Consider the following 15361-nt stretch of genomic DNA (forward strand, 5'->3'; position numbering starts at 1 on the left):
TCTTTCTGAGAAATGCCTAAGTCCATTTAGTCAAGGCCGTATCACAAACATAATTTAAATGCCACCATTCATCAGAAGTTGTGTAGCCTAGTGTTAGCGTGTTAGTCTCAAACGAAAATGATACTCAGGATTTTTATTGCTAGGGTTTTAACCCCACAAATACCATATTATACTTTTTAATAGCAGAAAATTTTTTGTCGAGAACAATTTCCTCAGTAAAGTTTTGTTTATCATAATTTCATAATTTTCAATAATGAGAACTTTACTCTAAATACTAAATTCACAAATTGATTATGATTTTTATATATCTGAAGCTGTAGGCATTCTTCGCGCCTTGTTCGCCCATCTCCCCTAATCAAAGGTCAGCATATACACAAAATACCGGACATTAAGGTCAGACGACACGTTCCTCAATAATATATATTTTTCCTAGGAATTTGTCATTGAAGTATTGCTACTTTAACAAGTTTCCTCACAAAAAATTGAGGTACCTTACCAGGCATTTGTGCTAGATACCAGATGATGGTGTTTCTATATAATCCTATTGATATCTTGAATAGTCAATATCATAAGTTTTGCTGCATTTATTTTTTAAGACATTTTGAAAAGAGTTTAAAAATCACAAGATGATAATTATTTCTATATAACATGAAGAGATAAAGAACAGATATTAGAGGAACGTGACGTCTGACCTTAATCAGCGCTAAACGCACAAAGTTATCGCTGCTAAGATAGGTACGTCTGTATTATTTTAAGCCATTTTAAAATATATTCTTGAAAAAAAAGAATTGAATTTATTTCTTTTTTCTGTGATTATTTTTATGCCCCCTTATCGAAGATTTAGGGGGTATATAGGCTTGCCCTGTCCGTCCGTCTGTCTGTCCGCAAAAACTTTAACCTTGCCCATTACTTTTGATTGGTTGGAGCTATGACTTTTATATTTCACATGTGTATTCCTTGTGACAAGACCTTTCTTTACGTACCATCATATTTGACCTTGACCTTGGAGTTTGACCCACTTTTCCAAAATTTTATGAGATTATAACCTTGGCCATAACTTTTGAACATTTGATACTTGGGCTTTCAAACCTCACATGTGTATTTATTGTGAGAAGACCTTCCTTTGGATACCAATAGGTTTGACCTTGACCTAGGAGTTTGACCTTCTTTTGAAAATTTTAACTTTGGCCATAACTTTTGAACAGTTAATGCTAGGGCTTTTATACTTCACCTGTGTAATTCTTGTGATAAGGCCTTTCTTTAAATACCAACTACCTTGACCTTGGAGTTTGACCTACTTTTGAAAAACTTTAAGCTTGGTCATAACCTTGGCCTGTAACTTTTAAGCATTTGGTGCTAGGGCTTTCATACTTCACATGTGCATTTCTTGTGACAAGACTTTCCATTGGATACCAACCACTTTGACCTTGACCTACTTTTGAAAAAACTTTAACCTTGACCATAACTTTTGAATGGTTGGTGTTAGGGCTTTCGTACTTCACATATGTAATCCTTGTGACAAGACCTTTATTTGGATACCAGCCACTTTGACCCTGGAGTCTGACCTTCTTTTGAAAAAAATTAACCTTGGACATAACTTTTAAACATTTGGTGCTAGGGCTTTCATACTTTTGAACAGTTGGTGCAAGAGCTTTCAAATTTCATAGGTATATTCCTCGAGAGAAGACCTTTCTTTGGGTACCAACATTTTTTATCTCTTGACCTGGAGTTTGACTTGCATTTGAGAAACTTTAACCTTCGCTATAAGCTGCCATACGGGGCATCAGTGATTCACAAACACATCCTTTTTTTCAATTTATGTACGGAGGTCTTGTCACTAGTGGTACACAAGATCGTGAAATGTGAAAGCCCTAGGACCAGATGTTAAATGTTGTGGCCAAGGTTAAAATTATTTAAAATTAGGTCAAACTCAAAAGTCAAGGACAATACCAAAATTGTTTGTATCCAAAGGAAGGTATCGTCACAAGAAATATACATGTAAAGTATGAAAGCCCTAGCACCAACTGTTCAAAAGTAAAGGTCAAGGTCAAAGTTTTTCAAAAGTAGGTCAAACTCCAGGGTCAAGGTCAAAGATGTTGGTATCCAAGTAAAGTCTTGTCACAAGGAATACACATGTGAATTATGAAAACTGAGCACTAGATCTTCAAAAGTTATGGAGAAGGTTACTTTTTTTTCAAAATAAAAGTAGTTCAACCTTTAAGGTCAAGGTCAAAGTTGTTGGTATCTAAAAGAAGGTTTTGTCACGAGGAATGCATATGTGAAGTATGAAGCCCAAACACCAACTGTTTAAAAGGTATTTCCAAGGTTAAAGTTTTTCAAAATTAAAGTAGGTCAAACTCCAAGGTCAAAAGGTCAAAGTTGTTGGTATCTAAAAGAAGGTCTTAAAGTTATGGCCAAGGTTAAAGTTTTTTCAACAGTAGGCCAAACTCCAAACTCGAGGTAAAAAGATTAAAGATGTTGGTATCCGAAGGAAGGTCTTGTCACAAGAAATATACAAGTGAAGTTTGAAAGCCCAAGCACCAACTGTTTAAAAGTTATGGTCAAGGTTAAAATCGCATAAAATTTTTCAAAAGTGGGTCAAACTCCAAGGTCAAATATGGTGGTACCCAAAGAAAGGTCTTGTCACAAGAAATACACATGTGAAATATGAAAACCATAGCTCCAACAAATTAAAAGTTATGGACAAGGTTAAAGTTTTGTGAACAGACAGACAGGGCAAAAACTATATGCCCCCGAATCTTCGATAACGGTGGCATAAAAATTTCATTTTGTACTGATAGACACCGCATTTTAACTTTAAATATAACTGATTGCCCTTTCACACTTTGTAACTGTTTTGCGTTTTCACAATTGTGACGCTGTACATGTATATGTATGCACGATTCTGTAAAATCATTGAATTAATCAATACTATCTTTTATTATAGGTCAATCACTCCATACATAAAATATGATGAATTATCAAACCTCAACATCATCTTTTAAAAAATCAAAAAAAAAAAAAAATGCTTAGTGTCATGTACGAGGGAAGCAGTGTTCAATAACAATGTTCTGTAAAATTGAAAAAAAATAGAAAGTGGAAAGAAATAGGATTCATATTTAATAATGTCTGCCCGATAGGGTTTTTTAATGGTTTTCCGAAAAAATATTTCAACAGTATATTGAATTACAACACGCCCCAAGCAAAATGAGAAATACTTGTTTACACAACAAAATCAAAATCAAACTAACATTTTTCATTTCATAAAAAAATAATGTTTTTTTTTTTTTTTTTGAAAGCGGCAAAGATATAATTTCATTTGACCGAATCTGCTCGGTGAAACCAAAGGTTCGGCTTTACAAGACAACTAAGTGCTTAATCAATGACAATATTTCAAAAGATGTCTTTTTTCACGACTTTGATATGAATGACATTTAAGCTTTCTTATAATTAACGGTAGTTTGTGAATTTATAAAGTTGTTTTTTTTTTTTGTTTTTTTTACAAAGAGAAAAAAGGGTGCTATTATGTTTCTTATTCATCCGAAGAATTTGAAGAAATGACCGACCGTTTTCCTAATCCGGCCGTAACATCTTTAAAAAATCACACTATGGGCAAAATTGCTTCAAATTTGCATTAAACAAACAATTTTCATGACATCATATAATACAGATATCAATAACCATAGTACATGCAAGAAATGTCCCTTTTATTCTGAATGCCCAAGAAGCTACTTGAAACCAAAAAGTAAAGGATTTTAACGAATGAAATATTCCATATTGAAACACCTCTCAGAATGGGACCAGTAAGTTTTTATTACCTATATTCAAATCATTTCTTTCACATTATATGGATATATGCGAACCAAAATAGTAGTATATATAGTTTTATACTTTGTAAAATTATATGCTTTGAATGAAAATTTTATCGTAAACCATCTGTCATATTGATTTCAATGCACTTTCCATGGGATTCATTTAAGGTACCTGTTAATAAGTTATACCTTAATGTAAATGCAAGACACAAAGTTCGGAAAAAAATAAAAATCAATTATCCAGGCACAGACTACTGATTTTGTATTCAATTACCATTATACGTTTTATCTGATAAAATATATGATAGCAATGTCAATAATTAAATATTGATCTGACTATGAAGTAGTAATTGTCGAAAAAGTACATCGTAGATCCAGGAATCAAATTAAAATTTTTTTTTGGGGGGGGGGGGGGGGGTTAAAGCTTCAGAATGATGGGATCAGAATGAACAATATTTTATATCTTAAAACAAATCAAGCTTTTGTAATTTCTTCGCTGAATTAGTACTAAGAATTCATGCGTTGTCGGACAAGACTTTGAAGCTTACAAAAAACGAAACACAGTCAAGGCACACAAACTATAAAAACGGCATTCTACAAGAGCTGCAACAAACTTGAAACAAAAATTCATGATACAAAAATTCATGATGTAACGAAATAAATAGTTTGTTTTAGTTTGTTTTTTTTCTAGGGGTTGGGGTAGAGGACATTGCGTTCGTAAACGTTTTGCAATCTGTTGTGCGCAAAGATCTAATATAAAAACGTTTCAAAGTTAATGTTTATGTCAATACATGTATTTACAAGTTATTAAATATTCTGTTTACTTTACTAAGCGTCAAAAAGTCAGTGACGTCAAACGTGATCTGTTCGTTTTCCTGCAAAATCAAAAACACGTTGATTACAAGGGCATAATTATGATTTTAAAAAAGTCAATGTCAGTTCATAAGGAGATTTGTGAAACAGTAAACAGAATCATTATTATTTTCAATATAGGGCACAATATCTTTACATCAATACATGTATCTCTAATATAATTTAAAAACATGTTAACCGAACTGCTTAAAGATATACATGTTTAAATGGTGCCCTGTGTCAAGGATAACAACCACCTTGACTAAAAGATTGTTTCACTAGTTTTCGAATAAGAGCAGGCTCACCGGGGCCACCAGAGAGACCCAAAAAACTTTCAAAACCTGCCAAGGAACATTAACTTTTACCGTCGACATTTGGCTGAAATATACTGAGCAAAATAAGTTTAGCAATTGTTTTTCCATAGGTATAATTTTAAAAATATCTATCAAAATTTTTTTATTTTGTTTCTCCTTAAAATCGATATAGAAAAAGGTAACAAAACACACACTTCTTTTGTTAACTAGACGCGCAGAAACCGCGTCGTCCAACGTTGTGACAATTCAACAATACAAAAGGTTACGCTCGAACGCACATGGTCCTGGAAGAATTTTTTACTTGAAAAGCCCTTCGAGCACGCTTATAAAAGAAAACCGGTGAAAAATTTCAAAAACGTCAAATTGGGAAACGTCCAGGACTTTTCAAAAATGAACGTCGAACGACTATAGAGATGCTAACACCGGTTGCTCACAAAGAAATGTCGCTGAACACTTTCTTGTGCATCCGTTCACCATATGTTGACTTTTAAACCGATCCCGGACCACTTGACATGTTAGTAATTGTCGGTGCTCAGAACGTCCACGAAAAAAAACGATTAGGCAAGATCGTTTTACTGTTACAACGTCGAGACGTAACCGTTTCATGACTGCTTCTAAAGTTGCAGACGAATTATGCCGTGCAATTGGACTGAGGATATGTGGACAATGTGTAAAAAACCAGCTAGGTTTAGCAAATCTTCGAGCTCGAAAATCTCTCACAGCAGTACCACTAACTCAACGTCATCGACAGTCCCGCCTCACATGGACAATGCCCACACAACACACAAGCTGTCCTTCATCAGAATTATGTTAAGATCTTTGATTGGCCCGCGAGATCGCCAGGTTTGTCACCCATTGAACATTTGAGACATTCTTGGTCGTCGTTTAAGACAGCAACATAACGTCAACAACGTAGCAGAACTGACCCTTGCCCTGCAGCAGGAGTGGAACCAGATCACCATGCTTGAGATACAGAACCTTATAAGGAGCATGAGACGCCGTTGTGTTGTTGTCATTGCTGCAATTGGAGGCCTTACACAATATTAAAATTGAATCTGACTTTTCAAACCCGTATCTGTGATCAGTTTCATGATAATTCTTACAAAACAGCACACAATTGTCGATAAAATTTACCTTATTTTGTTATGTGATGACAAGCTCATATCACAATTTAATTGTAAGTGCTGTGTCTATTTTTTTCACTTTATTTTATAATAAATATCTTAAATTGCTAAACTTATTTTGCTCAGTATATATTGCCAACTCGGCTTTAAACAATAACAATCAGTCATCTGTAAAACTTTCATAGTTTGGAAGATGCGATATTTACATTTCTTTTTTCTGTTTTAGTGCGTCGTAAAGACTGTATGGACCTCTATGAAAATGGTCAGACTACTTCCGGTGTGTACGAGATTTATCCCTATGGTACCGACTCCCGCCCTGTCAGAGTTTACTGTGATATGGACACAATGGACGGTGGTTGGACGGTATTTATTTGATTAATTAAGCTTTAACTTGGCCAATGGCATGTATATTGGAACCTGTAATTTTGTTGTGCAAGGGTTTGATAGGGGACAAGAAGCAAATACATTCTGTGTCTTCATTTCACTTATCTCACAAATGTTAGTCACGGTAATAATTGAATAAACATATTAATATTTGGAAGGCAATACAAAAACGAGTCAATGGATCCCTAAGATTTAATAGGACGTGGACAGAATATAAGAATGGATTTGGTGAGCCGGAACACGATGTCTGGATAGGTAAATATATAATCGATTACTAATCCTAATATACATGATAAATGATCTTTATTGGACATACAGATTTAATTTAAATACTGTAAAACGTGTTCGGCAATATTCATTTATAGTGTATTATTGCATCTGTAAATACAGATATAACAAGAATAAGAGAGAATGGGAGAAAGAGAAATAAAGAATATTTTACTACAGGGCTCAAACTCGTATTATATACTCTTTAACAATTGACCGAAAAGTCTGCAAATTGAATATTCTAAAGTATGAAAAATGGAGGGCATAGTCCTCTCATGGTCAAAAATGGGACGAAGAAAACGAAGATCTATATATATATAACATATCTAATATTTAGAAATATAAGTAATGTATTGTTGACTAATTTTTTTTTTACAATACCTATTTAATTGAGAACCACGTCGCCAATAATGGCGTCTTTTCAATCTTGATTTTTTTGACAATTCTTGCCTGACTGAGATGCTCGTGAATCGTAATTTAAATTCTAATTCTGTGTAAATAAAGTTCAAAGATTTCTGATATTCAAAAACACCTTTATAGTACAGATCTTTCTTATTTAGTTTTCACATTCAATCAACATATTCCCGACATGTGACGTCATGACTGAATATTTACACTTCCAAATATTTTTCCTTAAAATTCTCTGCAAATTAGAAAAAAAGTTTATGTTCTCGTGAAATACCATGGGATGAGTAAGAATATTTCTATTGTGATAAGATTGACGAAAAAAAATAGTGCAAGCTTTTTTTTCAAAAATGATTGTTGAATGACAAAAATATGTGGCAAATCATCAGAAAAATAATGTAAATATAAGATATGAATTTAATTTTTGAGAATTCATGAGGTACATGAACTACAACGCTTCACGCCTGTATAATTATCATGAAGCGCTAACTCTTATCTTAATCAGCGAACAGTGTCGACACTATGGTTGATATTTTCTTACCTCTTCTTTGAAAAAAAAAAAACAACTTTAAATAAAATCATACTCTGTTTTTAAAGAAATAATAAACAAAAAAAACCCTCCAACTTTAGAAGATAAAAATTTGACATTCCTATAATTTCTTCATTAATAAGGGTCATTATTACCTGCAATTATAAGGATTATTTAAAATACATCACCATGCAGACAATATGATTTTTTATGACCTACATACGAGTACTCTGAAGTTGATATTTAAAGGATGCTGGAGTTCCTCATTGGCAACATCTATACAGTCTTTGAAGACCATGTCTTCCAACAAACCTGTCGGAATTTTGATGGACACTAATCGAGCTTTTTTATCAGCTGACCTGTTTTTATTCCTTTTAAGCAGAGTTAGGCCATCTTAAAAAAAAATTGTTTGTTTGCCTCTTCCGACGAGAAAGAAAAAAAGGCCCGACATAAAGTTTTTATAACCTCTAAAAAAACGTTTTTTTCCCCTTTTCATTTCGGAATTTTCTTATCCGGTCAAAAAGTATTTCAATTTCATTTTGATATATTTTGAAAACTCAGCACTGATGTTAAAATTTTCTTGAAAAAAAAATTCCCGCCTACCTACAGACTCTTTTTTATTACCCTGATTCGGCAAAGGGCAAACAAACAGTATTATAAATATGGCCTTATTCAAAAGCTTCTATATGAGAAGAAGAGAACACTTGCTTTGGCCTTCAACTCGACATTCAGATATATCAACGTTTTATCAATTTAAAATAATTACTTTGATTCATATGTCGATTCGATATATCCAAATAAACTCGAAATTATAGACACCACAGAATCTGTATCAACTGTTTTATCATTGGATGGTTTACTGACTATAGATGATAAGGGCCAACTAACAACTAAATTGTATGACAAAAGAAATAGCTTAAGTTATTTCATCGTCAGCTTTTCTTATTCATGTACAGTTTTGTAATATTCCGCTTTCACCTTCATATGGTATTTACGTCTCCCAACATATTCGATACTAAAGATCATTCTCTGGGAAGAATATCTTCTTAAACCTACACAGGCCACTGAAATATAAGTTGGTGTTACAGGGATTTCAACAACCGCTTTCAAAGTTAGCATTTTGTAAATTCTATGGTCGTTATAATGACCTTGATAGAAAATATAATCTATCATTGTGTCGCATATTGACTGACGTATTTCATACCATCATTGTTATACCTTTGTTTTTTTACACTAAAGGATGACTGCACTTAACGCCTGTTTTGGGGTCTTTTCCGGTTGCTTCTGTTGCTTTTATATCTAAACCTTATCTCACTTTTGTATGTTTATGAAAGAATACTGTCAATTTGGAACCACATTTAAATCTTAAAATGATTTTAGACTGTGATACATTAAAATAATTCAATGTTTTTTGTCCTTACTGCTTTCCAAATATTGTGAATTACACCTACCTGCCCTTGATTGAACATTAGATATGCATGATAGGTAGAGCTAACATTGTAAGAATGGGTCTAAAATTAGACTTGATGAATAACAATGACTTGTTTGGAAAAGCGAATGTGATCACTCTTTCCACTCTCCATTCTGTATGGCACAAACACACTTCTGACAAAGGTTTCAAAACGAATTAACAATTATACGACCACGTCAATGTAATTAAAGCAGATTTTATATCAACGCCAGATGACTTAACGTGTTCGAACACAATCATGACAATGTCCTAGGTATGTCCTAGGTAGCACAAAACATGCTGCCTTAAAAGTCACGTGACGGAATTTAGTATTCACAAAATTACCTGAGGTAAGAAATCACGTGGTGAATTATAATATTCAACATGTCACAATCCTTGGTTACAACACAGAGAGCGAATGTAAGAAGAAGCAGTTTTTTTCTCCTTTTAACCATGAGCGCATGTTTGTCTATTAAGCTCCTTTTGACACATTATTATTAATGCAAATATACAACTACTGTTAAACGTAGAACAATAGACAAACATGCGCTGACCATGTATAAAGTCAGTAAAAAAGTGGGCGTCCTCATTATCGAACGGAGATTCAAGAAATTGTGATGACCCCTGCCTTTGAAAACAGATTCGAACTTCGTAAATACACACTTTTATTAAATGTTATTACATAAAGTTGTATATTGGATGTTGACCATTCTTGCAATGAAAAGAAAAATTCGTGTTTTGAGTTTATTTTGTCGCAAATTCCTCATGTCCTTAAGTGCAGTCCTCCTTTGACTACGGGGTGTTGTGTCTTCTTAATCAATACAAAGGGTGCACAGTGGGTGCGAACGGTCAACTGTGGTTGTTTACTCAAACCAGACACCTGATCCCCACTTGTGGAATTTCCGGGGGTTCCGTGTTTTATGTCCTCTTCACAGATTTGTATTGATTTGTGGATTTTTTGAGATTGATAACTGTTCATCATCTTCACCTTTTTCATTGAAGAAACTTGGGCATTTTTACTCTCTGTCTGCATTGTTTATTTACTCCATCTGACATAACAGGCTATAGTGTAATTTTTACAACACTCTTCGTGAAGGGAAGGAACTTCTGATATTCTTTCACACTGTGACAAAATATTACTATAATTTACAAAATCAATAATAATATTTCTCTGTTAAATATGTAATAAACTGAAAGTTTTTTGTCTGAAATTACGAGATATTTACCCTCACGAGATACGGCGTTAGTCTTAGCTTGGCGATCTACTGTCTGTAGTTTTAGGTTCCCATTTCGACCTCTGGTATGGTTCTGGACAGCTTTACATATTTGTGTTTGATGTCATTACCGTGCTCTGAGTGCCAGATGAGAAAAGTGTCTGAATGTTATTTAGAATGGTGTCGTTAAATGTACGTGTAGCCATTAAGGTGAAGATATGATCCTCAGACAGGTACATTCACTGTTGGACAGATTATATACTTGGAAGAGTAAGATTTTTAGAACTCTAGGGCCTGGGTCATTTGATCTTAGTCTGCTTCCCTTCCCAAACTACATGTATTTGATTGCTGAAGCAGTGCACCGGCAAAACAACTCCTGATGGAATATCCGGAAATGTTTCTTCTAGACTGAACTTAATTAAGACAGATACAGGGTGTTTTAACAAATATTTCCCCACTTTGCAAAATCGCAAAATATGTCAATATCAATAACTGCATCTTAAAGAAATGTTTACGGCAATTTTTTTTTTTTTTTGTAAAATGAATAAAAGATACCTTGACTTCATAATTACATATTTAAAACTTTGATGACATCATCAAAAGTAAGGTATTTTAAAAATTGATGATAAAAGAGATCTCTACATTGGTTATTGTAAAACTGTATTGCGCAAATGGAAAAAAAAATTTCCCTTAGCTTATGAGAAGAGGCATAGAAATTACCAAAGTATGGTTTCAGCAGGATGGAGCAACTCCTCAAGCTGCAAATATTATGCTTTAATGGCTGTCTTGGAGGTTTGAAAAAAAGTTCATATCCCTACATTCAAACATTAAGTGGCCACCACATTCACCTGATCTTAAACCTTCAGATTATTTTATATGGGATTCTTTAAAGGATCATGTTAATTCACAACCCCCACAAGACATAGATTGCTCAGAAAATGGCTATAAGAAGAAAAATTAGAAACATACTCAAGTATCCTTTGACTCGTGCAGAAATGTTATCAGTAACTTCAGAGACAGAATGAAGCTAGTGATTGAAAAACACGGCGGACATCTGGATTATGTTATACAATAATGTAAAAGAAAAATCTGCTTCTGGTGACCATGTCATAAAAAGGTCCGTCTTGAAAATAAATGATCCATCTTTATTTTAACTCCTATATTGATTAAATTGTATGACTTTTTTCTGTAGTGTTTTGTAAACTTTCCTTTTATAAATGCCGTATTACTTTTTTCTTGAAAACGCAAAATCGGGACATGTTTGCTGTAACCCCTTGTAGAAGGGGGGTATGTTTTAAAAGACCGAGTTTTTTATTGTTCTATTTTGACACAGATTATATCATTATAGATAATTTAAATTCATACAATATATTTCGTTCCGTCCAACAAGTTAGTGGAAATATCTTAAGAATATAATTTGATTCTACCATAAGGTATATTTATTCGAAATTTAAAAAAAAAATACATTGCAGTTCACTTATCCATTGATTATTTATGTATCTTTATATAGGAAATGACGTAATCCATCAATTAACAAAGGAAGGAGCCTCATCACTTTATATATCCATCACGCTAGTGAATGGTAGCAGGCTGTATGAATTTTACGATCAATTCTCCATTTCTAGTGAAGCAGACAAGTATCAACTCTTTCTGGCTGGACCTGCAACAGGACCCTTGGGTACGTGACGGGGAAACTGTTACATAGAGAGAGAGAGAGAGAGAGAGAGAGAGAGAGAGAAAGAGAGATGTCAAATGTATCATATTAAAGATAAAATCTTAGGTATACAGGTAGATAGAACAACAAATGAGACAGAGAGATTATAGGGGGTTGGGCAATTATGTTACAGATAAAAAACAAATCTTAATTTAAACTTTAACATATAAATTGGACTATAGGTTTAAATATTTTTAATATAACATGTATGCCATTGCATGAACTCTTTCTGGCAGGCGTTGAAGAGGAAACTTTCGGTACTTGTTAGGAAAAAATGTTAAATAGAGTAATAATGATGAATTTGTCAGATTAAAAGGTAGAGGATTTGGATTGTGCCAAATTGTAGCATTCAGAAATAAATTATAATTTAAAAATTGAATAAAAAATTGGATTTTAGGTTAAAATAATTTTTTTTTTATGATTTTCCCTTTATATTCCTATCTTTAATTTTTGGTCAACAATTTTGGTCCAACCCTACCCCAAGGGGTCATGATTTGAACATATCTAAATCTACAATACCTGAGGATGCATCTAAATTGATATGACTTCTTGGAAAGAAGAATTTTTAAGATTCATTAAATTCATATATATTCCTAATTAAAACTTTGATTTCCCATTGTGGCCCCATCCTGACCCCTGGGGTCTTGATTTGAAGTAACATTAATCTACAATACCTGAGGATGCTTCCATATTAATATGGCTCAGCAATAATTTGCCATTATTCAAAAGAAGAATTTTAAAGACTTTATCCTATAAATTCCTATGTAAAACTTTGATCTCCCAAGTGGCTCAACCTAACCCCCGGGGGTCATGATTTAAAAAAACTTGAATATACTCTTCCTGAGGAAGATTCAATATAAATTTGACTTAACATGGCTTTGTTGTTTTTGAGAAGATTTTCTCAGATTTTTTTCGATGTATTCCTATGTAAAACTTTGATCCCCCATTGTGGCCCCTTACGTCCGGGGGTCTTGATTTGGACAAACTTGAATCAACTCTATGTAAAGAAGGTCTCACATCAGTTTATACTTTGGCCGAGTGTGTCTTAAGAAGAATATTTTACAAAGATACGACCAAATTTTCACTTTTTCTCTATCCCCCCCTCCCCCTTGAAGAGGACGAGGTCCTTCATTTAAAAAAAAATAGACCCCCTTTACCCAACGATACTCTGTGCCAAGCTTGAAATTGGCCCAGTGGTTCTTGAGAAGATGAAAATGTGAAAAATTTACAACGAGGACTAATACGACAGAAAACGGACAAATTTCCGTTAAAAAAGGTCATCTGAGCTTTTGGCTCAGGTGAGGTAACAGCAGTCCTGATTTTTTTTTTTTTTTTTGGTAATTAACAGAGCTGTGATGAACAAGTTAATTATCACATATACCAATAAATCGGAAACACATCCCATATGTTGTGTGTCGGCTGAATTGGCTGACAGTGAAATTTATGTATCAATAAACAGTCTTTTAGGGTCTTTATGGCGTAAAGCCAATAATCTTTCAGACTCCCTTAATATTTATATTCAAGGCAGTTGATTAAGCTTCGGTTCTGCTTCATTCCTGTTCGTTCCATCGAAACCTTTAAAAACCTATGGTGACCATCTGTTATACACACGCGTTCATCGACTTAATGTGACCTTCTTTCTTGGTGTACAACGACCGTCTGTTGTACATCGACTTGTGGTACAATTTAACTACCTGTTGTATAACTACTTAAGCTGACTACATGTATGTTGTAGAAGACCATCTTTTGGTGTTCAATGACTTTCAAGGACGGCCTGCTTTTGTACAGCGACTTAGGGTGACGATCTGTTCGTTGTACAACGAATTATGGTGACCATTATTTGGTCTACAATAACTCAGAAGGACTGTCTGTTTCTTGTACAACGACTTAGGGTGTCTTTCTGTAGTAAAAAAATATGATGACCATCTTTTTGTGTAGAATGACTTACAAGGACTGTCTGTTTGTTGTACAACGACTTCAGGTGTCTATTTCTGTGTTGCTTTAGAAATCACTTCTATGCACCAAATAATACCTGTTTTTACACGCCTTTCCTATAGATATGAAAATTAAAATGTTTAATGGGAATTTGTGGGTACTTTAGAGTATTTCTTTTTTTACATTGTATTCGAGTATATTGTGAATATTAAATAATCCAATTTGATAATGTTTTAATGCATATATTTCATCCAGGCATTCAAAGTTTATAACCTCTTTAGTGACTGTTCCTTTTTTTTTTAGCTTTTACATTCTCATCATATTTTAAAATTGCAAATTGCCTTCAGGTAATTTCTAAATTAGTCATGCCCTAACAAAACTTTACTATCGATTACTATAGTTTGCAATAAGTAACTTAAGTAAATAATATGATACTTTGATTAACTATGGAACTTTACTGTAGAACCTTTTTTGAGATTTAAATGCTTAAAATAAAATCTCTTAAATCCCATAAGAGGGTACAATTTGGATATAATACGTGAATATACAGGTAATGGTTCCATTTAACAGAAAATATTTTCATGCATGAATTGGAAAACATAAAATATAAAAATCTAGAATTATAGTAAAAATGCTTTAATTTACTATAGTAAAAGCATATATACTATAGTAAACTATAGTTTACTATAGTATTTTTCTGATACATTGTGTAGGGTGGCATCATACATCTATGCATCTTTTACGATATCAATATACTGTGTCTATAAACAGGATGCAGTATTGTTTACACTCAGATGACCAGGATTTACACTGGATGAATAACTGAATGAAATAAACAAGAAGAATATAATGATCTGAATCAGATAGATGTTTTTTTTTTCTTTTATTTTATAGGTGACAGTATGTTGAACACTAGTTATTCTAGGGCGGATTTGTCAGGGATGTACTTCTCTACCTCAGACAAAGATAATGATAGATGGAGTGGTAACTGTGCTGTAAAGCACGGAGGAGGGGGAGGATGGTGGTTTAACGCCTGTAGCTACGCCTTCCTCAATCGTCCCTGGTCTTGGTATGAGTGGCGGAGTCCCTGGTTTCCTAAAGTTACGTCTGGGACATCTGTGAATGAAACCATGATGATGATCAGACGTCACTAGGTACAGCATTCGTTCTTAATATATTTTTTTTAATATAATTTCATGAACATTTTAAACAAACATAATTTTTAAAATATCTTCTGTTTTTGGTGGTACTGATATTAGCTCTATGAGGCATCGATATAAGATTTTTTTTCTTTTGTTAATTTGAATTTTCTTACACTCACAGATGATCATATAAAAAAAGAACTTCAGAAACCAAATAAA

General features: G+C 33.5%; 1 protein-coding gene across 1 annotated transcript in view; it reads left to right on the plus strand.

Annotated features, from left to right (window-relative positions):
* LOC133180305 (fibroleukin-like) overlaps nt 1-15154 on the plus strand; it is a 42256-nt gene extending 27102 nt beyond the window's left edge. Inside the window, exons 2-5 of the mRNA XM_061314851.1 lie at nt 6329-6465; nt 6645-6741; nt 11862-12029; nt 14895-15154. Of these exons, the coding sequence (XP_061170835.1) occupies nt 6329-6465; nt 6645-6741; nt 11862-12029; nt 14895-15154 (662 nt within the window). The remainder of the gene's footprint in view (nt 1-6328; nt 6466-6644; nt 6742-11861; nt 12030-14894) is intronic.
* Nucleotides 15155-15361: the final 207 nt, after the last annotated feature.

This window comes from Saccostrea echinata, unplaced genomic scaffold (genome assembly GCF_033153115.1).
Source record: "Saccostrea echinata isolate AGI-Se365-2 ecotype Australia unplaced genomic scaffold, CSIRO_AGI_Sech_v1 ptg000006l, whole genome shotgun sequence".
In the NCBI taxonomy this organism is placed as follows: Eukaryota; Metazoa; Mollusca; class Bivalvia; order Ostreida; family Ostreidae; genus Saccostrea; species Saccostrea echinata.